At 41.3% G+C, this 26,186-nt stretch overlaps 1 protein-coding gene across 5 annotated transcripts; it reads left to right on the forward strand.

Moving 5' to 3' along the window:
* Positions 1-940: 940 nt before the first annotated feature.
* Positions 941-24,922, forward strand: rgl3a (ral guanine nucleotide dissociation stimulator-like 3a). Of its 5 annotated transcripts, none has more exons than XM_034568840.1 (19): positions 998-1,036; positions 1,495-1,573; positions 2,503-2,771; positions 10,037-10,326; positions 13,229-13,273; positions 13,513-13,682; positions 15,114-15,274; positions 15,369-15,677; positions 15,772-15,875; positions 16,622-16,706; positions 18,011-18,082; positions 19,411-19,497; positions 19,598-19,630; positions 19,726-19,847; positions 19,941-20,036; positions 20,280-20,415; positions 20,546-20,806; positions 22,555-22,669; positions 23,184-24,922. In XM_034568840.1, the coding sequence occupies exons 3-19, from the start codon at positions 2,574-2,576 to the stop codon at positions 23,336-23,338; spliced, it is 2,439 nt and encodes an 812-aa protein (XP_034424731.1). In that variant the 5' UTR covers positions 998-1,036; positions 1,495-1,573; positions 2,503-2,573; the 3' UTR covers positions 23,339-24,922. The 5 variants fall into 5 exon arrangements, 4 of the variants coding, with proteins under 4 accessions (XP_034424861.1, XP_034424731.1, XP_034424638.1 ...); XR_004611927.1 differs by lacking the exon at positions 998-1,036 and having other exon boundaries at positions 1,435-1,573; positions 23,184-24,366; positions 24,472-24,922; XM_034568970.1 differs by lacking the exon at positions 1,495-1,573 and having other exon boundaries at positions 941-1,036.
* The last annotated feature ends 1,264 nt before the right edge of the window (positions 24,923-26,186 follow it).

Below are 26,186 nucleotides of genomic sequence, written 5' to 3' on the forward strand. Positions count from 1 at the left end.
CAGAGGGAAGCACGTTTTGTCTCTGTAGGAGGAGCTTGTTTTCCTTTTTAAGGTGGTCACATGTTTAGAAAGGTGATATTAAAAAGTTATCTTCTCATCAATCCAGATTCCAAGGCACCACTCTAACAGTTTCAATGTTCGTTCTACTCGTGGTAGAGATGATCAGATCGTTATAATCAACATTTCTGGCTCCAGTGAAGCACATGAGTGTAGTTTTGTCTGCGCTGAGATCTAAAGCTTCTGGTTATTAAGTGCAACTTGTAAATCAGAGAAGCAGTGTTGAAGGGATTTAACATAGAATGTACAGTACAAAATAGTGTCATCAGCATAAAATATTAAATAAATTAACATTACTATCCACCAAGGAGGTTATGTTTTCACCTCTGCCCGTTAGTTTGTTGGTTTGTTTATTTGTAAGCAATATTGTGCAAAAACTACTGGACGCATTAGCAGGAAAACTTGTTGAGGGAAGAACCAAATTAAATGTTGGTGCAGATCCAGGAATGGTCTTTCTCTTTTCATTGATTTCTCAGAGAATAATTCGTGGATCTTGATGAAAAACAATCATACATGTTTAGGGGACTGATATGAGTGTGTGTAATTTCGTGCAGATCTGATTAAAAAAAAATCCAGATCCAATGAATTCATTCTTTGTGGTTTCACAAGGGGACTTTGTTGGGGCACTGCAGAGGTATTTTTTTGTTAATTAAAGAACCTCCATAATGGGAGACACTGTCTGACCTACATGCACACAGTGCAGATCAGTCTGTATGGTGCATATGTATTGAAGAGGTAAACAAACGTGTAATTGGTGTATTTTTTTTCATCGACCAATCAGAGAGAGGGGGCGGAGCTGCGCTTCCTGGTGCTGAGTTTGAATGGGAGCCAGCAGCGTGACAGCGTGTTTCTCATCTGCTGCCAACCGTGAGTCGATCTAACGTGTCTGTGTGATCTCTGTGCGTTCATGTCGTCCAGCCATCATGGCGTCATGCGATCGCAGCTGGTCAGGAGCTGTTTATTCCAACACAAAACACAGGTAAGAAACATCAGCTCACAACCAACCAACTGAATATCAACAAGTCACTGACGTTCACATCAGAGTCACACTACAAAGTGTGACAGGGATGATCCTGGATGACTGTCCATGTTTTTAATCCGGATCAGAGCGTCCACATGTGTTAGAGAATGAAGCAGCAGGTTCATTCTAATGAGGAAGAGGAGGGGGGTGCAGCCACCTGGAACAATGGGATGTTCAATACAACAGAGTTGAGATAAAGATCTTTCTCAGATTGCATCTAGTCACTGAGAACATTCCAACACACATGCATGCACGCGCGCACACACGCGCACGCTGCGCTGCGTTAACACACATGCCCACAGAGGAGCATCATCATCATCATCATCATCCACCCACAAACACAAAGCAGAGGCAGTTCGCTCTCAGTGACTCGATCCTGCAGTTTCACATTAGTCTCCGCATCAATAACAATATAGTGTTGTGGAGGAATACAGCTCTGACCGTGCTCTTCATCAGGATTCAACAACATGCTGCTTCAACTGAGGAACCATTACAGTTAAGTGACTGTTCTATGTGCTTTCTGACTTCATACAAAGTATAGTTTTAATAGTTATATTATATATAATATATATTTTTACCTGTATTTAACTTGCTGGGCTCCTGTGATATAAGAATTATCCACATCAATAAAGGGTTGTCTTATCTTATTTTTCTCAGGATTGATTTAAAAGAAGTAATGAGACGTATGTGCTTCGTATAGCAAATTGGACAATATGGAATATATATTATTTATAATAAATATTTTTTCAGTACGTAGAACATCGACCAGAAAGGGATCTCTCATAATATTTTTTATATTTTCAATAAGGGATTAAGATGCCAGTTAAAGATTCCCCTAATTATTAATGTTACTCTGTATATAGAGTTTACACCGTGCCAGATTTGTAAATTCAGTCAAAACTATTCCAGCACTCTGACATTTTATACTATATTTAGGCTATATATATGACTATGTTAATTATATATCTGGAGTTGATTGCTGGCAACAATTTGTGTTACAAAGGAAACTTTGTATATCGTCTCCTTTGTAACACAGATTATTGGCAGCAATTCAAGGGACAAGTTGTCCATTCATGAAGACAGATTTGGTCTTTATGCTGGTTGTATGTTTTTTCTTTTCTTTATGAAGGGTCAGTGAATTAAAGTCACTTAACTCATAGTGGGTCGCTGCTGCTGCTGCCGTTAATGAATTGAGTTGGTCTGAGGCATTAACCTTATTTCTGTGCTACAATGGTAAATGTGATCATGAGACGTTCTTATTGAACGACCACTGACCCTGTTTTTAGAGCTGTTCTTTTTGTCTAATGGACTTCACATGACTGGAAACAGGAGATTTTTTGAGTACGGCGATGTTTGCAGTAAAGAGAGGATTACAGAAAAATGATGGTATGAGGAAACTACTCACGCTCTCCTCTCTGGCACAGATGAGGCAGCAGGTGTGGGAGAGATCTGACGTGAAGTGCGTGGGCCCGTGGTGTGACACAGAGCCGGGGAGATGAGGATCATTCTTCCGGCGTTTGGAGGCGGTGATGGAGGGGAGCCCCGCAGCCTCCGCAGCAAAATGGGCAGGATGGGCAGGATGAGGAAGCTGCTGTGGCTCAGGACCAATCCCTGTGTGGACGTGCACATGGACTCTGAGCCTGGCGTGTGGCTGAGGAGCTTCCAGTTGATAGACACTGATGCACAGTATGAGGTGAGTTATTGTTGACTGTAACAGCTTATGATTTACCGAATTTGTACCGGGTAAAATACAACACTGGCAAGACAGCGAAGTCAGAGAGTTGTTTGTGTGTTCATCGAACATGTTGCACCAGGAGGAAAACTTCTCTACCACCAATGGGAAAAGGAGACAATCGCCTTTTAGTGGGTTTACCCACGTTTTTAAAAAACCACGACTATCTGCTAATTTTGTTGTAAAAGACGTACTAGTAGTAGGTCTATCTAAAAAAAACATTCATCAGTGTCTGACTCTGGGTAACAAATTCACCCAAAACTACCCAAATACCTCTGAACTATCTCTTACCTTACCTCTGAACACATTAAACCTGTTCTATTTGATCTCCTTTTGATACCTTATGTATTATTTTTTCACTTCCCAAGCCTCGCCTGAAAGGCCCCTGGAGAAGCCCTCCTCTCGCTTACACCTCTTTTACACCAAAATTAGCAGATATACAGTCTTTTAAATGCAGGTAAACCCAGTAAAAAGGAGATTGACTCTTTTCCTAGTGCCAGTAGAGGATATTCCTTTTTGGATTTTTTTGCACCAGTGCATTGTGTTTGATGTCACGAATGTACCGACAACTGAGCCGCTCTCTCACCTTGCTGAAACTGAGCCGCTCTCTTGCTCATGCTTTCACCCGTGTGTAATGTTTCCATCACTGTCGATCTGAGCTGGAGCCGACAAAAACTCTTGTTAACTGCAGAGTCATTTGACCCGGGAGTGAATGCTGATTGAATCCATTCACACTGCAGACAAAAGCCGGATGTGAGCGAGTGTTAGTGGTTTTTTTTGAGCAGTGGTAAAGAGGCTCGGCGCAGCTCTGCACCGGATGTCTCACATTTGTCCTTAATAATTGACTGAAAAGAGTAATTGAGTTTCCAGAAGAGTGTTTGATGAGTTTCCTGCTCACCTGACTTATTGGTTTACTGACAAACCAACACAAGAAACATGTATGCGTGTTGGCGTGGTCTTTGTTACACTACCTCTTAGATTAACTCTTCAGAGATGAGGTTACCCCGTTCTCTAGGATTTATGAGTCACGAGGCTGATTTGACTGCTGATGTATCAGTATCACTCGATCTGTATCTGTGGCAGAACAGCCGTGTCGTATGTTCTGTGTCGTGGGAACTTCCACTATCGCTCCCACTCAGCTGGACATTATTCCACTCGCGACTCCAAGAAAGAATCTGAACAGACTCTCCAGGAAGTTTGCTGCGTTTATTGTATTTCCATGCTTCAAAAAGCCCTTTTGGCCATTTGACGTTTTTAGGGAAATCACTCCAACCATCATGTATGGACATCCTCTTAAATGACTAATCCAGGGGGTTTAGTCATGCTCTTGTTTGTGCCCTGCCTGCCACCACATCACCCATTCATGTGTCTAATCAGTAGTAATTGAGGTCTCTGCTGCATAGCGCTGTCTCTCCGCTCTTTTGTTCTGCCTCCGAGAGAGACTGGGTGGTACGGGCATACGTGGGAGAGTGAGGGTGGATGTTCAGTTCAGAGAGAGACAGAAACTCATTAGAGAAACAAAAAGCTCATTCTTCTTTTGGAGCTATCACGTCCCATCTGCTCTGCTTGTCAGTGTTACGATAATATTTAGCCTCTCATCAATTACAATTTAAGTCTATGAGGGAAATGTGTTTTCAGCTCTAGATTTTAATAATTTTTTCGAGATTTCTGCTTTCTTGGAGTCAGAGTTGAGGTGACTCATTTCAGAGCGCAGGCAGCAGACCTGTTTCGTGTGGTATGTGGTATGAGCAGGCACAAACGCCCACGAGGACAAAACCGTCCCGACTGGATTTTTGTTCAAGGCAGAGGCGCTGAAATGCAGTGTTCCTCGCATGTGGATGTTGGCCTTAAGTCAGCTTCCAGTTGTATAAGTCTTTTTTTTGGTATCTTACATTTGATCTCTTCCTGTTAAAGTATCGCTGGTGCTTTTATAGAGCTGGAAATATGCATCGCCTGTTAGAATGTGGAAAAAAGATACTGTTTATAGAACTAGAATAACTTTTAGAGGGTATACATCGGCCACTTCATCACCACATTGTATATACACATTATATGGATCCACACCAAATTTCACCTGTTCATAGATATCAGCCCTCTACACATGCCTGATTTTTTCATTAAGCTCTCTGCATTATTTCTTGAGAGATTCCCAAAAATTTTGAAAGACGCCTTAACTCACAATGTTAAAGACAGTGAAAAAAATTCCTGGATCCATCCCCCCAACTCCAAATTGAATAGGTTGTTTATTCATCTATACCAGTTTCATGGAAGTCCGTCCAGTATATTTTGTGTAATCCTGTTTACTAACAAACAAAGTCAAAAACATAAACTCCCTGGCGAAGGTAAATATGTTCATTGAAGTGAAACTCATCAAGTGGACCTATAGCTGGGAAATGCCCACAGTTTATGTGTCTTGGATCCAGTGTTTTGGTGACAATTTAAAAAAAGAATGCAAACAATTGGCCTTCACACATGTATGTCAATGGACCATAAACTCAGTAGAGAACCTACATCCTCCTCCCTCTGAGGAAACCACATTTACATTCACTAGATCTGGATTTTCTGGATTTTCACTCATAAATATCGTTCCCTTGCCGGATTTTTCCCCCCATTAAAACTCGTGAATTATTCTCGGAGAAATCTACCAAAATGTTGAAAAACGCCCTGTGTCGCAATTTAAAAGAAAGTGAAAAAACATTCCTGGATCTGTACGAAGGTTTAATGAGTTCTTTCCTGAGTCATGTCCCACTCCTCCACAAAATTTAATGGAAATCGGTTGAATAGTTTTTGCATAATCCTGCTAAATAGCAAACAAGTGCAGAAGGAACATAACCTCCTAGGGAGAGGTAATAATAATTCATGATGCATTGTGTGTCTAATACAAAAACTCAATAAGAATACAGCAATGATGTTGGTCATAATGTGTGGGGTTGAAACTACACTTTTTATTATCAACTTCCAAAAAAGCGAGGTTGGATTTATAAATCCAGCATAAATGACACAAACCATTACATGATCATCTCTAACTGGGAGTAGTGGCTCTCCTGGTCGACACCACACTGCTGAATGACTCATTAATGACGATATATCAAAAATCTTAGTATCAATGAACGAGGAAAGTCTCAGAAGTCTCGGGGGGGTCATCAAGATGTTTTTTGGCAAATCTGAGAATGAGCCTTTGTGCTTTTCTTGGTCAGCAGTGGTTTGTGCCTTGCCACTCTCCCATGGATTACTTTTTTTAAAATCTAGAATCATACAACACTGACATGAAGTGAGGACTGCAGGTCTTTAGATGGTCACCTGGGTTCTTTTGTGATGAATCATTGTGAGGGGTAAACAGCATTGCAGCCAAATCCAATACAATTCAAGTTACTGGGCGACCACTTATTCACATAACAGAAAAAAACAGAAAATGCCTCCATACTACTCCTGTGCTGTCATCCAAGTGTCCGTAAGCCCCGACATTCAAATTCGATTTGAAACGAGGTCATTTACACTGTGTTTTTAACCTAAATGTCCTCTGTGATCCGCACGCGAGCGCTGCTCCAGAGGAAGAGATCAGGACATTTAGGCTAAAGACTTGGTGTAAATGATGCTGTTTCAAGTCGAATTCGAATGCCGGGGCTCCCGAACACTTGGATCACAGCACAGGAGCAGTATGGAGGTATATGTACTTGAATCGTATTGGATATGGCTGCAACACTGTTTACCCCTGAAACTCTAAAAGTGTTGTGTGGACTCAAACACTTCACCCACCCCTCCATCGGCATAGTGCTAAGTAGATAATGAGGGGATTTTCATTTTGAGTTGAACCATCCCTTTTAATGAGCATTGTCCCTGTCAAATAAACAAATAAATGAAACGAAATCAATGTTATAGTTGAATAATCGATAATCCATTGAATCAGCAGTGACAATACCAGTTATTTTCACAGTTATGCCCTCGTGTTTGTTTATTTTTTTAATTGTTCTTATCCTCTAATTATCATTGGCTCGTACGGTTAGCCCCGCCTACACCTGCCCGGTTGGCCCCGCCCCCGCCGCATACCGCTCATTCCTCTCCCGTCGACTCGTCTTCTCTCTCAGTCGCTGCTCAGCTGCAGCTCCTGGACACGAGCCGACATGAAGGAGTGTGTAGCAAAGTGTGTGAGGACGGAGCCGACCTCCTGACCGCTGCCCCGCACATCTGTCCGCCTCATACAGCTGCGGGACCGTACACGCGTCACAGGGATTCAGCCACTCGCCAGACAAACATGGGGAAATGGCACTTATCTATGGTAGGTTTCTCTAGATTCTCCTTTCTGTAAGCGGGCTGTCCTCGACCAGAGACCCAGAGTCATTGCGAAGTCTTTTTTCATCTGTATTCCAGGTTTAGTTGTCAGCCACACGTGGACCTGGTTGTCTGTCTGGTCACCAGTTTAAAGACTGGTCTGAGATGCTCCAGTGGTGTCAGCCCACTGGTTTTAGTGTGGAGTTTGTCATCAGGTGTTTTCGCACACTGGCTGCTTCTTTTGTTTGCTGCTTCTGTGACAAATCCCACTTGTCTGTATGGACGCATTGTTTCCGATGGCAGTCCAGCGCTAGAGACTCATTCCTGGGCTGTGACTACTTGCTGGATGTGGGGTGACAGGCAGATATTATGACCAGCAGCGTGTTCCATTTTGACAACAACTCGTGTTTCTCAGCCTGGCTCCTGGGACGTGCACTGACACTGTCCATACATTAGTATTATTATTAGGCTCACCTTGATTACAACTTCCTGAAGTCTGATCCAACAGTACTACAATTAATCCTACCCCCTTGATGGTTAGAATTTAATTAAATTTTTTATTTTTATAAAAATATTTGTATTACTTATTTAGCCTACTGATTTAGATGTAGGCTAAATAATTAGATGTACAAAATAAAAGACACACCAGTCAAGACATGTAAATGTTACTTATTTCTAATATAATTTGCTCTGTTTAATCACTCTCTTTAACCTTAACTTGTTGTTTTAATAATAATAATAATGATAATAAAATCTTTTTTTAGATTAAAACATTGTCCTCTTCAGTTACATGCCATGCAGGATTTGCATTTATTCTCTTGTGTTTATCATCCAGTAACTTGTCAAGTGGTGTTTCAGTATGAATCCATCTCGCAGTTCTTGGTCATAGCTGAATATAAGTGCTCATCATCATCAATAGTATGAATATGAAATAAACTGTCATCTGGAGGTATTTGTTTTCTCCATTCTTTGCTGCTAAATTACAAGTGAAAAATTATCAATATTTGCCATGACTGTAAGATAAGAAATACTTAAGATTATCTTATGAAAATGCCAGGGGTGTGTGGTCCATTATCGGGCCATTTTGAAAAACATTTTTGTTATAGTTGTGTACAAAATTTAAGTTGTTACATAAATCATCATCTACAGAGACGTGTTATGACAAATGAAAAAGTTCTGCGAACAATCTTTATCTGTGCCAAAGGGCGTAGTTTTTCTGCTTTATAGCAGTTATATGTCCAGCTTGTCTTGGCTTGTGATTGGTTGACACCACTCACTGAAAATATGTGTAATAGTGTGGAAATGTTACATGTTTGAAACCAACAACCTGGCATTTCTGTGTAGCTGGTCAACCAACCAGATGTGCCTGCTGGTTTCTAGCTGTCAGACCAGCTTGTAACAACAATGGCTCAGATTTGGCCTAAATAATATTGATTCACTGTAAACAGCTGCATCTGGCTTCAGTGTTGTATCGGAGTTTTCCACGTACATTTATATTTCCCCCTAACCTTATGAACCCAAACTTATCCTCACCCTAACACCCTGAAGGCAGCTAAAACATTCACACGTCACTGGGGTGCTGTAGTGATGATGGTTAAGTGATGGCAGTTGCTGTTGTGGAGCTGAAGCTCGAATAAATATCGTGACATTATAGTTTTCCAAAAGGATGAAATGGTTACATGTTAAACTGTGATACACGTCCCGATGGTTAGATTCACCATTTCAATCTTTTTAATCATCTAAAAATACTGCGGTGATTCGGTTGATACTCCCCAGCATCAACAATGGTTTAGAAAACACTGCTGATTAAACCAGTTGGATTTTCCAGTGTAACTATGTGACACCATTGCCTGTGTTTGTCTGTAGTTCAGGAAATGGTTGAACACAAATCTTGAGTCAGTCTAATTTGGTGTCAGGGGAACTGAATTTTGGAAAACACAGATTTTTTATTTGCTGTCATCAGCATTATCATGATGTGCTGAAATGACTTCTTTAGCAATCTAATATGTTAAATCTACCTCTGTGTATGAAATGTGCTTTAAAAATAAAATTGACTTGACGTCTTTAATGTTAACGTTGCAAGTTTGATATGACGTTATTTCATTTCGAATAAATATATGATTTAATTTACATTTTGAACCTTTTCAGCACATTTTAACAATACCGTGAGAATATGATAAATTCCGTCACTACAATCGTAATGGAATTTTTTTTCCGCACCCTTTCATTTGTAGTTGCCCTTATCATTCACATTTTCCAGAGGCAGTGACACATCTAACAAAGACACTAACACATAGAGGGAAAATGTGTGGCTGCTGTTGTCTGTAACAAGTACGAAGATAGAACTGAATTAAGAAAAAAAAACTGGGTCATGGTTCAATAAATTCTCCCCCTGTTTGTTCATATGAACACATAAGGAAGTGAATGACTCTTTGCCAGCTCATGGGTCCGAGTGCCATGTCTACGTCCGAAACTGGGTCACCAGCAGAAGCTGAAGAATGAGGTTAATTGATGCTGAGTTTGACCCTTTTTAAATGAAATTGCTCATTTTGAAGGCTTATTGCATTTGTCATGAGGTATTTGTTGCAGATATGTGAGATTGTCGCAGTAATTCAGTTAAGTGGATAATGTTGAGGGAGCTCCGTGGCTGTTTAGAAAGATATAGTTGTAGTTATTAAGTACAGGGAAGTTTGAAACATACAGAGGCTCCTTAGTTTAGCCTTCGCATATCTGCACAAATTAAGATCACGTGGAGACTGAAAAAGTGCACCACTACTATAGGATTCCACCATAAAGCTCAGGGAATTTGTGTTTTCCCATTATGTTTTTTTGACAAGCTCTTAAGTGTGTTACGTAGTCGTCTGTTTTACCTACATTATTATTTTAAAAAAAGGCAATATCAAGTATTTGCATGTGACATTTGCCAGATCTTGATGACCTTGCGTTCTCCCCTGCAGGACCCAGTGCAGGAGTGGGGGGAGGAGGAGGAGGACGGGGCCTTGTTTGGCATCACGCTCCGCAGGGAGCCCGTCCAGCCGAATTCCGAAATGCCAGAGCTGGCCACGGCCTTCAGCTTCGTCCAGTACCACACGGTGAAGGTGCGCCGGCTAAAGGCCGCCACCCTGGAGCGTCTGGTCACCCACCTGCTGGACCCTGACCACCAGGAGCCCGACTTCACCCGTGTCTTCCTCTCCACCTACAGGGCCTTCACCTCCACCAGCACCCTCATCGAGCTGCTGTTTCAGAGGTGAGAAGCTGTCCACACTGAGGCGCTATACAGAAATGTGTTGAACTGAGACATATGGCAACAAAAACCAGAGGGATTTTATAACATGACAAAATCCACTTATATACACATTTTAGGTGTAAAAATGTAATAAAACATTTAGTTTTATGGAGGATTTTATTACCTTCAAACAGAACCAGCTAACTGTTTAAAAAATGTCTAGTCTAAATCTTGATAAGACAGAAAAAAGTGCAGTTGACCTTTCAAAATGTTGTGCTCAGGAAAATCTATACAGAAGGCTAAACCATATGGATTCATGATAAATATTAACAAGGAAAAAAGTTAATAAAACAGTAATAATGGTAAAATAGTTTTTACAATGTGACGGATTTAAACTAACTTAGTACTTGAGCCTGGGAGCCTATATTTTCTATGAAAGAAGAACAAGAAACTTCACATTGTAGTGTGTTCAAATGTTTCTGTCTCTGATGTTTTGTTACTCTGACTGGTTGTTCCTCTGCTCTGCGACTGTTGATAATGCCTTTGGAAATTGAAAATGGTCTGATGATGCCAGGCTTGGTGAAACTGAAAATAAGAAAAGTAGAAACTATTGAAAAGAATCAGTCTTTTTCATCTTTATTTTAATCAGTCTCGAGAACAAAGAAAAAAGAAGGATTCACAGGCTTCCTCTGAATGTACATTACAGAGCTCCATCACAGCATGTTCTCGGTCTGTGTTCTCTGCAGAAGACATACCTGTTCTGGTGTGTGATACTATTTTTAAAAGGTGCAGATGTAAGTAGAGCATACTGTATGCAAAACCAAGTTCTACAGCATGACACATCAATCTCCAAAGATAGAAATGTAACACCTTCTTTTACGTTGCCTCAGCTGTTCTCGAAGTGAGTCTCTATTGACGCTCTGCAAGTTTGACAGGTATTATTGTCATGAGCTCAACAAAGCCCCCCGGGAGATTTGTTCCATTACTGAATGGCCATGGCTACGCCCACCACGCCCAGCGGAGTGGTTTTTATATCTCTGGCATCGAGAATTGATTTGATTGAGAAATTACCTGCAGGAATGTCCTTTCTGCAACTAATACATGTTAGAGTTAGACGTAGCAAGACTCCTCTGTCATTAATCGTCTGTGGGGGAGACAATCCACAGAACTCAGTTCTTTGTCCGTTCTTCAAAGCTCATCTTTGCTTATTGTGCTGCAAATTGCTTCCCGTTATAAAACCGTTCTGTAGAGTTGTTGTATTGTGTCAAACAGTCGCCCTCATATCTCTGGTGCTGGTGGCAACAGGTTTCCTGTGAGGTCAGCCTCAGGACAACTTCGGAAGTGGGTTTTTCCTCCTTTGACTTGTAGTATTTTGTACAGGAAACATTTAGTTTTTTAAACCACCTGTACTGTAACTTGATAGGTGCTATTTGGTGATTGTCATTATCTTATAACTTCCAAACACGCTCAATAATCTGCTCCGATTGTGCACATTGCACAAACACCGGGACTTCAAAATTCAGGTTCTTTTGTCACATTTTGATTAAACTAGTACAGTAACTGTTCTAAACCTCCCTGTTTGTAATTGGCTGTTTTCTTGACTTGTCCTTAATGTTCTGGACTGATAAAAGATTTCAGTCGGTATCAATAATTATCACATTAATTAAAGATTTTTGCTCCTGGATATAGTTTGGGGTTGAAAACTCTTCTTTATGAGAAGAGAATGACAAACATGATAAACAGCAAAACAAACAATTCTGAGGTATTTGTATTATGTGTTATACCTCCTCAATACACAATGTATAAGCAATATGTCAATCAATATTTTTAATATTGCTATATATGAAAATTATATTGCAATGATTATTGACAGTATTGACTAACCCAGCTCTAGTTCGAAAGCTTATATATTCTTTTAATAATACCCGTAGGTTACATTTCCACAGGATAAGCTGCTATAGACGATCAGTTCAGGGACATGTTTTCTGTCACCATGTCTCAGTGTTGTCCCACCACGAATATTTAGTTCCCAGGTCATTGGGCCTCATTCACCAACTGTTCTCAAGAGGAAAAAAAAATCTTTAAACCCGTATGCAGTTTTTATGAAGATTCTGACGTTCACCAATGTTTTTCTTATCTGGGATCATCCAAGTGTAGCCTGTTAATTCTGAAAACGAGTTTATTTCTATCCTGAGATGAGAGATGGCTCAGGAGATGCAACCGCACTGCACCGCACCCAGGTCTGTGTGTGCACAGAAAACATTTTCTCCGAACCCGTCTTGACATGTGTGGTCCTGATGGATCCTGTCTGGCTCAGGTCGAGTGTCCACAGATGCTCAGCTGATGGTTCACCTGCAGTGTTTCCAGTGATGCGCTGCTCCAGCTCAGATAACTCCTTCCTTTTCTTTCCCCTTCCCCCTCTCTCTTCTGTGTTTGACAATATTTATCTTGGCTTCAAATTGGAGATCAAACAATTTTTTTACTTCAGTTATGAATGTGTATCTACATTCCATGTATCGTTTTTTTTGGTATTTTATGTCCACTGCTGACACTTTATAACAGCTTTTTCCACGGTTTGAGTCCGGTGCGGCGGCGTCTTTAGATTTTCATTCAATCACTTCTGGCTTCTTAAATGTTCTTTTCAGTGTCTGTGATTTCTGTGTGTGCACACGGCAATGCAGTCTCATGCCCTTTTTTTCATTGGTGGGGTGTTTCCCTATGCTAATTCAAAAAAATTCACGCGCTTTTAACTTACGAAGACAGGGCATTCATCAATATAAGATCACAGATGCGAACAATTAAACAAGCAGTATAAGAATGCGTCATAAATCTGACGTTTTCTTAGGAACCTAACCTAACCTAACCCAATAAGAAGATATTGGTGAATGAGGCCCTTTGATAACTGTGTTCTCCTTTCCCACAGAGACGACTCAATCGCCAACCTGGATAGCACTGTCTGCCCTCGCAGGTGAGATTCATCTAGTTTTGCCTTCAATCCAAATTGAGTTTGGATAATTTTGTGTAGTAAAAGCTTCAGCTTATATATTTGACTTCCTATGAACCTATAGATACGTTTATGGGAGCATCAACTGGTGTGTTGACATTCAGGTCTTCCGATTTTTGTGGCACCTTCATCCAGCGTGTTTATTGAGTTTTTCCTTTGTATACTTTCTGTAGAATCAACTAACCTCCCCTTCCTCCCCTCAGTACCTTACCCCCAGTGATTCGGCTGTGGCTGGAGGACTACAGTGAAGACTTCCATGAACCCCCCAAGTACCAGGCCCTCAGGCTGCTTTGTGCGCACTTGCAGCATCGCCTCTGCTTCAGACGTCTGGCTCAGACTGCTGAGAGCCTGCTCAAGAGGCTCCAGGAACAAGGTATTTAGGAGGATGGGAGGTGCAGTTACGTATTGTCTGTTTGTCTCCTGGCACCACAGTGCATGACCTGCTGGTGATGGTGGTGGCTGTGCATGTGTACTGTTGATACATGATGTGTGTAATATGAAAAACTTCATTTAGCATTTAAAGCAACTCAGTGTCTCAATATTCAAAGCTGTTCACTGTAATTGACTCTTGAGCTGAACAGTGGAATGCCTTTGGCTGTGAACAAGGATCAGGGCTGTACATAAACATGTTAAGCACATAGCACTGGTGTTACGGAGGTTGATAGAGCAAAGGCACCAAAGTTTAAGCACGATTACATTTCTGCTACCATCTTTTAAAACAATATAATTAAAGGTATGACTTGTTGCTTTCATGGCACAAATACCAACCATAAAACAAAGTTTTCAGATAAACATTGTCATTATTGCAGGAACATTATCACTGTATTAACATATTAATATATTTAAATTAGCAGTTCACCACCCTTTAAATCATGAATATACATATATATGAACAAACATTTCACAGAAGTCTCTTTGTCTGTATGTGGAATGCACATCTTGAGAAGCGTTCATCTAATCGGCTTCACACTTTGCATGTGTATTGTAAATTGCCCAACAAAGTGCAGTGCTGAGTTTGGAAGTTTTAGAAACTTAATACGTTAATTATTAAAAAAGGTTTAATAAAACAGGTTTCTGTAGCAGGCTGTGTACCTTCAGAGTTGATCGTGTCTTCTTCTACATTCCTCCCAAAAAACTACAGCAGCTGTCGGCAACTTATTTCACATATTAGACTGAGACACAGACACAAACTGACTGACCAGTTACCGGTGCAGATCTTCGTCATGGCACAACATTCACAGATTCACTTCCTGTTTCACAATTTGTCTTCAATGTTTATTTTGTTGCTGGGTTTTATATCCGGCTGAACTACAGAGCTTTTAATTTGAAAAGTTGTGAACTTGGGTCTGAAGATCGTGGCATTTGATAAAAAACATTGAACATAAAATCTTCACTGCAGATAAACAAGGTAGGATGAACCCACTCTGACTGCACCATAGACTATAAACAGCTCTGCACACAACGTTCAGCACACAAACAATAAAAAGTGAATATTGTACAACTGTTTGAGGAGGACTCACTAATGACAAGGAATAAATCTGAAGTGGCTCCAGAGCATTAATAAACAGATTTAGAACAGGCACTGCACTAGTGTATATTAATAAAGAAATGTGCTTTACATGGCTCAATATGCTGAAATGATTCAGTGAAATGAAACCCGTTGTTTAACATATGGTGATAAAATATACCGGCACCATTTTTCTCTCCTATATAAGTGAGGCATTATTGCATGTTTGTCAATGTTTTGTGAAGTTTCCATGAGCAGCCTGTTTGATTTTCATTTATGATTTTATGTGTGTGACAGATTGCAACCGGTCTGCGTCACAGCACGGTGATAAATCATTGCAGCAGGATCCAGGGGATGAGGAGGACGGAGGTGACACGTCCGCTAAGGAGGAGGACAAACACAGCTTTATGGACTTCCCTGTTACAGAAATATCGGAGCAGCTGACCAGACTGGACGCTGTAGGTTTCATTAACAAACATCTGAAAGCTTATTTCCGCGTCACAGCAGGTCACTAACCCGCACTGTGTGTCCTTGTCATGGTCTTTCCCTCAGGATCTGTTTGTCAGAGTGGTGCCCTTCCACTGCCTGGGCTGCGTCTGGTCCCAGCGTGACAAGAAAGAAAGCAGAAACCTGGCGCCCACCGTCCGCGCCACCATCTTCCAGTTCAACGCCATCACCAACCGTGTCATCACCTCTCTCCTCTGTCCGTCCTCACCCAGCCCTCCCACTTCCTCTCCCATCTCATCGCCCATCTCCTCTCCCTTCCTGTACCCCTCCACGTCCCCGAGCTCACCTCGCTGCACGCACGCCAGACCTGCCCACAGAGCACGCATCATTGAGAGGTGGATCACTGTTGCACAGGTCAGGGTGGAAAGTAATTTCATGTTACTGACATAAATAAGTGTACGTTTTTTTAAAAAAAAGCATAACAAAACCTTTTTATGTGTCTGTGTAGGAGTGTAGAGAGTTGAAGAATTTCTCCTCTTTGAGAGCGATCCTGTCAGCACTGCAGTCCAACGCTGTGTATCGCCTCAAGAAGACCTGGGCAGCCGTCAGCAGGTCAGCAAACCACTTCAAGACTCTGCAGGGTTGTTTTACTGAGAACATTGAGAACAGAGTTGTTTTAAATAAACCCGTGTTCATGGCACAAAATGAAAAATATTAGTGAAAACTGGCCGAGAGAATAACGATATTAAATCACCTTTGATATAGTCATCGGTACAGCTGCTTTCAGACATTTACTGAAGTCTGGATAATCTTCTGAAGTTATCCGGACGGGCTGAATATGACAAATATCTGAGTCAGTTGCCGCAGAAAATCTCTCCTGCCAGCACCCTAGTAAAAACTCTGGATGATGTACGAGTGGTCTCTTGTGAGAATACAGCAGGACATTCACAAGACGGGTGCAAAACTTTACTCCTCCGTGTTATTTGACCAACTGACTCCAAACCCGGGCTGGATTGTATTATTCTCCTTGAGAAAAAGGTTTGTTTTATTTACTCCGCCAGTGAAGTCATGTTTACATCAGCGTTTAGATTTTTTGATTGTTAGCAAGATTACTCAAAAAAAAAAAGAAGGGTGGAGCATTACCCCCCAAAAAAACTGATGAAATCTGGGAGAAGTTCAGATAGATGGAGGATTCAGTTAGTTTTTAACTTTATTTAACATGGCGTGATAGTGCGGTCACCTTGGCAAAGGCGTGCACTCTCTGAGTGCCTTTCTAGTTTTACATGAAACCTTTCTGAAGGTGAATTTTGACTATTGAAGGAAAGTGTCATAACAGACTGAACCTGTTTTGGTTTCAGGGAGAGCGCGGCCACCTTCGAACACCTGTGTGACACTTTTCCTGATGAAAACTGTGTGTTGACCACCAGAGAGATCCTCGTGGAGGTAAGTGCATGTCTAATGAACGAGGGCAAGATCTGTTGAATTGGATTAAATTGCTCCATTGAATGAAGTGCAGTAAGAAAGTGTGAGCTTACTTTATGAATCAACAGGAGCTTTATTTGATGTCACTGTTGACATTTTTCACTATTTTCTGATATTTTATACCATTCACAATCTGTTGATTGAAAAGGAATACTAGAAAGTTGAAAACAATTGTTAGTTGCAGCTTCAGTGTATTGTGAAAAGTGTTATACACACGTCGGCCAATAAGAATGATTTCAAAAAAGGTTTTCCTGACCAGATAACAACTAGAATGACACTCATTAGAATGCAAACCTCCACCAAGGCCCAACAGTCTCCTTATGAAACCTCATTTAAATTCACATCGTGATTTTTATTTGGATCTGAACCAAATTTCACACACTCATAAATATCAAATGAAAAAATGCCAGATTTTTTTCATCAAGATCCCTGAATCAATCTTTGAGAAATCAACACAAATGTTGAGAATCACCCAATCTAAAAATGTTAATAAAAAAGTGTGTGGGGGAGGGGGGGGAATCCTGGATTTCCCCCCTGATCCGGATCTGCACCAAAATTGAATGGGTTCTTCTCTGACCTATACCAAATCCTTCCACCAAGTTTTGTGACAATCTGTCCAATAGTTTTTGTGTAATCCTGCTGAATAACAGGCAAACAAACGGCAATGAAAATATAACCTCTTGGTGAAGGTAATAAATCCAAAATGCTGGATGTATTATGCAGGAAATGGCCTAGTAGTTAACTGGTTGTCCTTAATGGTCTAATCTCATCTTTTGTTTTGTGTGCTTTTGTCACCTTAACTCATGAGACTGGATGTGTGTTTGGTGTCCAGGCCTCTTGCTGCTCTGTGTCCTTTGTCCGCACTGAAAAGCAGTAGATATGAATGTGTGTTTAGTGATTATTACTCTTATCAGCTGCCTAGTCTCTAAAGAATTATCAAAATGCCATTCTTCGTACCAAACACTAGTAGAAATAGCTAGCTGGACATAAGCCGAGTTAATAAGCAGTTATTGATTTCATGAGAACATTCTGTCTGATACAGTACACACCTCAGGGCATAAATAACACAACAGACTGTAACCTTGTGGACGGGACCGGCTCTGAACAATAGTTGTCACACTGCCCGACACTTCAACACCCAGCAGCAACCATTTATCTAGTGTGTCCGAGTTTTGTCTTCTCACGCCAAGCTCTCTAATATTGACACTGAATTTCTGTTGTTTTGTTCTATAAATACTAATATTACTGTCGCCCATTTCCTTCAGGATGACAGTCCCTCAGATAGCAGCGTCACCGCGGGCTCTAAACCGCGGCTCTGCTCAACGTCCAAACAGATGGTAAGAAAAATAACCTTTTGGTTTGGAAATAACCTTGTGGTTCCTCAGTTTTAAGTTTTGACTACCAAAGTGAAGTGACTGTTTCAGCTGCACCAGTCAGTAAAAACTGAAAGGAAGAGGTATATTTGTGTCTGCCTGCGTCATCACTTGTGCTTCTCTAAAAGTCACATGTTCTCAAGCTGGTTTACTTTGCTTAAATAGACGTCAGTTCATTCCCATTTTCCACTTTGTTTCCAATCTGTTCTTTTAATAGAAAACCACTCGTATAACAGGGTTGGTGTCAGATGTTCGTAAATCTGTTACACACCCACGTACCCCTCCCTTGCCCCATGCCATCGTTCATCATAATGATTCATTGTACTCGTATGTACTGTCATATGCCAATTCCCAGCACCCAACCCTTAACCTGAACTGGTATCACTGTTGGTATTCTCCTTTAAATAAAAGCTGACGTGCGTGCATTGTTTCCCACAGCTTGCCAGTTTACTCAGTCTGGGTGGGGCTGTGTATAAATGTTTTACAACCCAATCTTCAACCTGTTCAAATGATTTGATTTTTTTTAAATCTTTTAATCAGTCTGTGTTTCTCTATCCGTTTTATTTTTGGATTCTTATTGTCATTACATTGGGCGATCTCAGTAACATCGTCTGCGCAGACTCAAGAGTCTTATTACTCCATTTAATATAAGGAATTTGTTATTTCTTACTTCAATCTAAGAATCTGGCTCGATCCCAGAGGTTTAGCTTGACTTTTCCACTAGCCAGGGCTACGGCCATAGGCAGTAGTCATGCACACGTTGCCTCATAAAATATTATGGTTGCCTGTACTACAATTACAAACAAGACCAACATGCAACTGAGAACTGATAATCTACAAACACCTTCGTCAGAATTTATTTCAGTTCACTCAGCTTGGCTGTGGGAAAGACTACGTATACCTCTGTCTGTAGTTTGAGTACTCGGCTACTTCACCATATCTTCAATTATAATCTGTTTTACTTGGCATAGGTTTTAAATTAAATTTATTATGGTCTTAAAAAGTCAACAATGTAGAATTTTCAGTTATATCATAAGCTTCATCATGTGCTATCAGAGAGCTAGTAGCAATGCTGTGCAGTTATACGATAACTTACTTATGAATTTTAAGAATAAAAAAGTATAATTTTGTACTGCTAATCCCAACAAGTCTTACTCCAAGAGAGAACAATTAGGAGATCACTACCCTCATATCTGCAACGTCTTGCCAATGCATTTTATTAAACAAAAATAGCTAAATGTTTATTCTATTTTTTTTCAGTTGTAAACTCATGGTTTGATTATTGTTCCCAGAACCTGAGCAGTGGAATTGTGCCGTACCTGGGCACGTATCTGACCGTCCTCACCATGCTGGACACAGCACTGACTGACACATTGGAGGTGAGAACACATCACACCCACAGACCAAGCTGTTGTTTGCATTTTATCTTTTTATCACACTTGACGCCATATTGAACTGGTTGTTCTTCCCTTCTCACAGGGTGGACTCATCAACTTTGAGAAACGCAGACGAGTAGGTGTCGCCTCCTGGTGGTGTCTTGTGTGAATGACTACCAACACGCTCCACTTTTTTTTGATTTCATGGTCTGTTCTTCTTCTGTTTTCCAGGAGTTTGAGATCCTCTCCCAGATCCGACAGCTTCAGGCTTCCTGTTCCCACTACAGCCTCCCGGTGAACCCTCGTATCACAGCCTGGCTGCAGGCGCACACCCTGCTCACAGACCAGGAGAGGTGGGACACGCACCGACACCCCTGCAATAAGATATAAATGCAATCATCGCTATTGTGTCATATCTAAGAGTCTGTTTTTTTGTCTTTTTGAAGCTATGAGCTGTCCCGAGACCTGGAGCCTCCAGTTGACCCGTGTCCCAGCTCCCCCAACTCCTGGAGGAGTAGTCTGCTCACGAAGAAGCTCGCCTCGTAAGACTGAGCAATCAACTTTATATAAAAGCTGTCAAAACTGAATGTCTTTCAATTTATTCAGAATAATGTAGTGGTAAATAATGTCTGTATGAAAAAACACATCGTTATAGACAATTGTGGCCCAGAATTGTTTTAGATTTAAAAACAGAGATAGATGTACTTTATTGATGACTATTTTCGTGGCACTTGTGGTTCTTCAAACTTATTTTTACTATTCAGTGATATAAATTGTGTGTGCAGGTTGCGAACAGCCAGTGACAGCTCCATCAGGAAGACCCATGCTGATCAGATCAGTGTGTCGTCCTCTGGCTCCAGCAGTTCAGACATGGAGGACCTCTCCGCCCCTCAACCTTCCCCCCTCAGACTCAAACTCAAGGTACAAACACCAACAGCTTTGACTCTCACATGTTTGTGAACCGCAGGGACATTGGTTGGTTTACACATTTGGGAAACTGGCTTGAAATTGGAACAAAATAAGCATATTTTCTCCTCTGTCCTCCCCTCAGTCTCTGTCCGGTTCTCTTCTCGACGTAGCCGAGGACTTCTCCTCCTCCTCTCCCAGCCTCTCCACCTCCTCCTGCAGCTCCTCTCATCCGGACCTCAGCTCCTCCTCTCTGGCGCTGAGCCCCGAGTCGTCGTCGTCGTCATCATCCAGCTGCTCGTCTCAGGCCTCGCTGCCCGTCTACAACAAGCAGGTCGCTGACTCATGCATCGTCAGGGTCAGTGTGGAGTCTGTCAGCAATGGAAACGTCTACAAGAGCATACTGGTGAGGGCAGGGGTTTTGTAATCGTGTTTTTTTTCTGTCTGTTGTTGGCTGATTTAGTTTGACACTTCCTAAAAAAAAGCAGAAGAAACAAAAAAGAAAGCAGAAGTGGGAGGGGTTTGTGTTGGTTAATGACCTGTCATCCAAGAGCATTTAAAGCAAGGTTACCTTTGACCAACTTTTCTACAGCATTTTGTCCAAGATAAGAAATCTTAACTGTTGAGCAGTTTTTACTGACATTTGCAAACACTATAAACTGATTTAAACCAGGATTTATGAAGGAATCCTTCATCTTGTATCAACATAATCAGTCCACGCAGATCTCTTATTTTCACTGTCTTTAGTCAATTGACTTTGTTCTGTCACTCAATGTATTAAAAATGTAATGATATTCAGTGCAGGTAGATGGTGCTAAATATCAAGTCAACAAATGTCATGTAACCAGCAAATGATTGGATTACATAAGTTTCTACTGGCACCACCCTTTGGTCCATTTTCATGATTTAGCCTTCGCACCGACATTAATCTATTAAAAAAAACGTTTGTAAAATGCAAGCTATCCATTATAAGTTGAAAACAACAACAAAATGTAACTGAAAAGAATGTCTCTGCTCCGTGCTGCAGCAGAGAAGAGTCGTGTCACAGGAATCTTATCACGTGATGAGTTATTGGAAATATTTGGAAACATTTTGTATTTAACGCACATACCGAAAAAGGAACCTGATAACATTTGCGATGCAATCTGCAAACTATGTGGTCTGAAGGACAGGATCTCGAGGTAACACTTCGAATCTCAACACACACACACTCACTCAACTTTGACAGTGAGACTGCCCGCAGTGAAATCTAATATTACAGATCAAAGTGCTCTACACATACTGAACGGACCCATGTCTTCTCTTGTATAATGTCTGTCTTGGGTAATCAGTAACACTGGTGTTGTCACAAGTTTATTACAAAATTGGAAACTTTCCACATCCTGTTATCTCTATTAAATATACAATAAAAATACAGTAATAGAATGTCACTCAGTGGAGTACATACCTCTGCCAAGGCCCAACAGTGTCGGTAATATGTCGGTCCCATAAAAAGGCCTTTACTTGAAACCAAGGACAGTCTTGCAACGTTAAAGAAGGTGAAAGAAACACTGATCAGGATTTGCACCCAAACGTAATATGTTCTTCTTTGGTTCGTGCATTTTCAAGTTTAATGGGAGTAGGTTGAGTTTTTGTGAAATCCTATTAACAAACGAACACAGAGGAAAACACAACCTCCTTAGCGTGGATGTTACCAAGGTGAGGAGCAGCACCTCCCTGTATTTCATCGTCCTCCCTCTTGAACAGTTAAATAAGGCCTGAGCATGTCTGATATGTATTCAGGCTTGAGTCCACTTAAGCACAGTTCAAGCACCTGCATTCTATAGGGAAACTCGATTCTGGGGTCATGAGAGCACGGCTGTTTGGAGCTGGATTTAAGAGGCTCTCAATAGTTGAGAAAAGCATTCTGGGATACATTTTTTAAAATCAGTTTTGAGACCTACCTGCTTTGTTGAAGTTCGTGGTGTGTGTGCGTGTGCGTGTGTGCGCTCAGAATAACTCAACAACAACTGGATTTACAATGATAACATAACATAATAAATAATAAGTGTAAAGTCTGAGGGGGGCTGGATACTTTCTGAATGTGCTGTGCATGTCAATGACCTCAGCTCATAATGAAAGGTATTGAGTGTCAGTGTGATGTGTCCTCTCCAGCTGACCAGTCAGGACCACACCCCTCAGGTGATTCAGAGAGCTATTGAAAAACACAACATGGAGGACGTCAGCTGCCACGACTTCAGCCTCTGCCAGATGCTCCACAACGGAAAAGGTGAATATCTGCTCTGTCAATTCGAGGTAGCCGTGTAAATTGCTCACAATCTGATTGACTCTAACACGTCTTTCTCTAGAATAGGATTCTCCAATGATACTGTATTTATAACTTTTTCAAACTGTATTAACTGGCATAATTAATGCCAGTATTTAATTCGAAAGCAGGGAACGTTTTGGCCTTTTTTTAATGTGTTAATAACAAACAGCAGGAGATCCACTGTAGAGGAAGCCATGATACGTTCCTTCACCGACACTGCCTGTAAAATACTATCATCCAAATCAGCTGCAAGACATGATAATGCTTTCAGGGTAAAAACTGTCAGCTAGAAAATAACAAATGCTCCTCCCTGCCTTCAGTTATGCTGTCATTCTTTCCAAACAGTTAAAGTGGAGACATTTCAGACAATTGCTCGCCTCATAATAAATCTTAGAGATGTAGTAAGGGAAGTAGAAGTAGACTAAGAGGAAACAAATTTCAACACCTCATCACCTCATCTCTCTTTCTGCCTCAGAGCTCCAGATCCCCGACAAAGCCAATGTGTTCTATGCCATGTGCACCACTGCCAACTATGACTTTGTCCTGCGCCAGCACTGGAGGAGCCACGGGAGACATGCTGGCTCTTCTCTCAGCCCCGGAGCTCCAGCCAAGGGTCGCCACGCCAAGTGATAAGCTACTGCGGGTTCGAAATACAACTGGGACACGGACAAGGTGCTCATCTGCAACAACAACATGTCTGTGGTTGTGTGTGTATCCTCTGATCGCTGTGTGGTCGTCAGTGGAGAGCAGATAGTGTATGAGCTGCTCCGCCACTGAGAAGCCCAAGAAACCTGAGAGCTCCGACTCAAAATAATGACCTGAGGGAGTGTTTTTCAGCGTGAGGTCGTCTGCACTGGAAGCAACGTTGAAATGTTTCACATCACACAGTATTCACGACTGTGAAGAGTTTGAGGAGAATGTCCTTGTGAAAAGAAGAGAGACACCAGGAAGAACCTGAGGAGATATTTTGGTATTCTCTGATTTTTATCCGGACAGTGTTTGGATAAACAAGACACATTTACCCATGAACACACTTTTGCCACGTTGTGAATTGTAACTCCCGGTTCACCCTGGACGAACACATCCACGTCAGCCAGTTACAGACGTGAGGAGCAGCTGGTCTGAGGAAACATTGCTGTGTCATGTCAGTGGAACATGATGAATGTGGCTGCGTGGCTGCAGAGTGAGGCCGTCACGCTGGGACGCTGCTTCAACCCGTTATTTCCAGCGTGTGTTTTGTTGGATGAGTAACAGGAGCTGCTGAGTTTCTCACCAACACTAAACACCATGAAGAAAAGTTACTCAGAAGGACTTATTATGGGATGTTCACAGTCCGAATAGATCTGGGTCAAATGTGCCCCCCCCCGCCCGCCACTCCTGTTCTGTTGTTCTCTAGCTGAGAATTTAAATGTTTTAATTTAACTTAATGTAATTTTATCAACTAAAATTATTTAATGCATTTCAGTATTCAGCTTTCAGAGCAAACGTGGTAATGATAACGATGTTTCTGTTTTATATGTTTTAGTTTATTTTAGATCCACACTATTCTTAGATGTACATGTCTGAAACTTTGGTGTCTAATAAGCTCAACTGAAGATTGTGTGAATGAAGAGAGCAGATTTTTACCGTCTGCTGTTGTTGAATGAAGGAGACTTTATGTGAATGCGTGTTATAAAACTTTATGTTCAGTGTTGTTGTCTGGAAAGTCCACAGAGGAGCCGACATGTTGACATGGAGGTGTCTCTGTTACTCACTGAATGAAGGCTGGGATTCAGGCGAGGCTGCTGATCCATTTTAACAAAAGCACAAGAATAGGCCCTCTGCTGTAAACGGACTATGGCTAACTCCACCTGTCTACGTGAAAATGCTGTGAACGAGATTTTAACGGTTCTTGTACGTGAAAAAGAAACGTCTCAGTACGTGAACTGATGTGACTTATACATGATCGTCTCAGTGATGTGAAACCCTCCTCCAAAGTTTCCAGGGAACTTTCTGCGAGTTCTAATAGAGAGTATCGATGATATAGTCCCAAAAATGTTTTTTTAAGATGTGCACATGATGGTGAAAACCCTGTTGTGTTAGGAGCAGAGTTTTGCATCACTGAGTCCAGTTTAAAAGATACTGTGGTTGTGGAATGTGAGGTTAAAGTTTGGTAATGAGCTGTGGCAGCTGCAATATATGAAGGAAGAGTGTCTGTCTGTCTGTCTGTCTGTCTGTCTGTCTGTCTGTCTGTCTGTCTGTCTGTCTGTCCGTCCGTCTGTCGACTATAATTAGTAGACTTTTGTCAATTATTGTCAATTCTCCTATATTATGTGTTTGATACATAAGTGAAGTTATCAACATTATGCACACAATAATTTTGTCTGATGTGTCATTGTTTTTTTTATTTTTATTCCAACAGATTCTTTATTTTAAAGTTTATTCTAAGCACTTGTATATAATTAGCATTAATTGTCCATTAATAAAGTCACTTTACAATTTACCTCTGTGCCACAATCTGGTATCAACCTGAAATCAACTGTGGTGGTTAATATCTAAGCTAATAATTATATAATGGATATGAACTGGGGTTTTGTAAGTCAGTGTGGGTGTGTCATTTCATAACTGAAACTGAGTGGATAAACATGGCATAGTTTGACCGCTAGAGGGAGCCTCACACAAGTACATTGCATGTTTTGTCCTGCTCAGTTCCTCCTGGTTCCATTCAAAAACAAACAACTGGTTCATTCCAGAGTCAAGTCTTTATAGCAGTGACCTGTATTTTGTCCAACGTGAAGCAGATTCAGATCAAATCCTTTTGGGGGAAACAATGTTGTTGAAAGAGATCAGACGGAGATAAAAGTCAAACCCACGTCCGATCATCAGATTGAAGCTGCAGCTGGAGCAGAATGAGCAGAGGCGGGTTCAGGTCAGCGAGGTCGCTTCCCTGCCTCTGCACCATGATGAAGCCTTGAGCAATGTGGGAGGTCAAAGTTCACGGTGACAGATGTGTTTGTGTGCGTGGTGGTGGTGGGAAGTTGTGACCTGTGTCCAGTTTCCGTAGTTTTGAACAGACTTCTTGACAATTTAATGTCTCTCCCAGAGTGTGGTGAGGTTTCTAAGAACTCCGCGTTCGGAGGCAAAGAATAACATACTTTATTATTTCCTCCTCTCTGCTTATCTTGAACGACGTGTTTCTTTCCTCTGCTCTCCCTTTTATCTCAGAGCCCTATTGCTTATGTAGCCTGTGTTTACCTGTGTGTTCATTATGTGGAGCTGCACTATGCTTTGTATTCATTAGTATATCTACATACATCAAATGGTAAACATACCTCATTCATATGTGAGTCATTAGCTATAGATTCACTGCGTCTCTCTTCTAGTGCCGCACGTCAATCCTGTCCTCACCTCACTCTAAACCAGGGGCGGATTTAGGGGTGGGGCCTGGGGGGCACTGGCTTCACATAAAAACTGGTTGGCCCCTGAGGTGCCTCTACCC

The sequence above is a fragment of the Hippoglossus hippoglossus genome, chromosome 1, assembly GCF_009819705.1.
Source record: "Hippoglossus hippoglossus isolate fHipHip1 chromosome 1, fHipHip1.pri, whole genome shotgun sequence".
NCBI classification, from domain to species: Eukaryota; Metazoa; Chordata; class Actinopteri; order Pleuronectiformes; family Pleuronectidae; genus Hippoglossus; species Hippoglossus hippoglossus.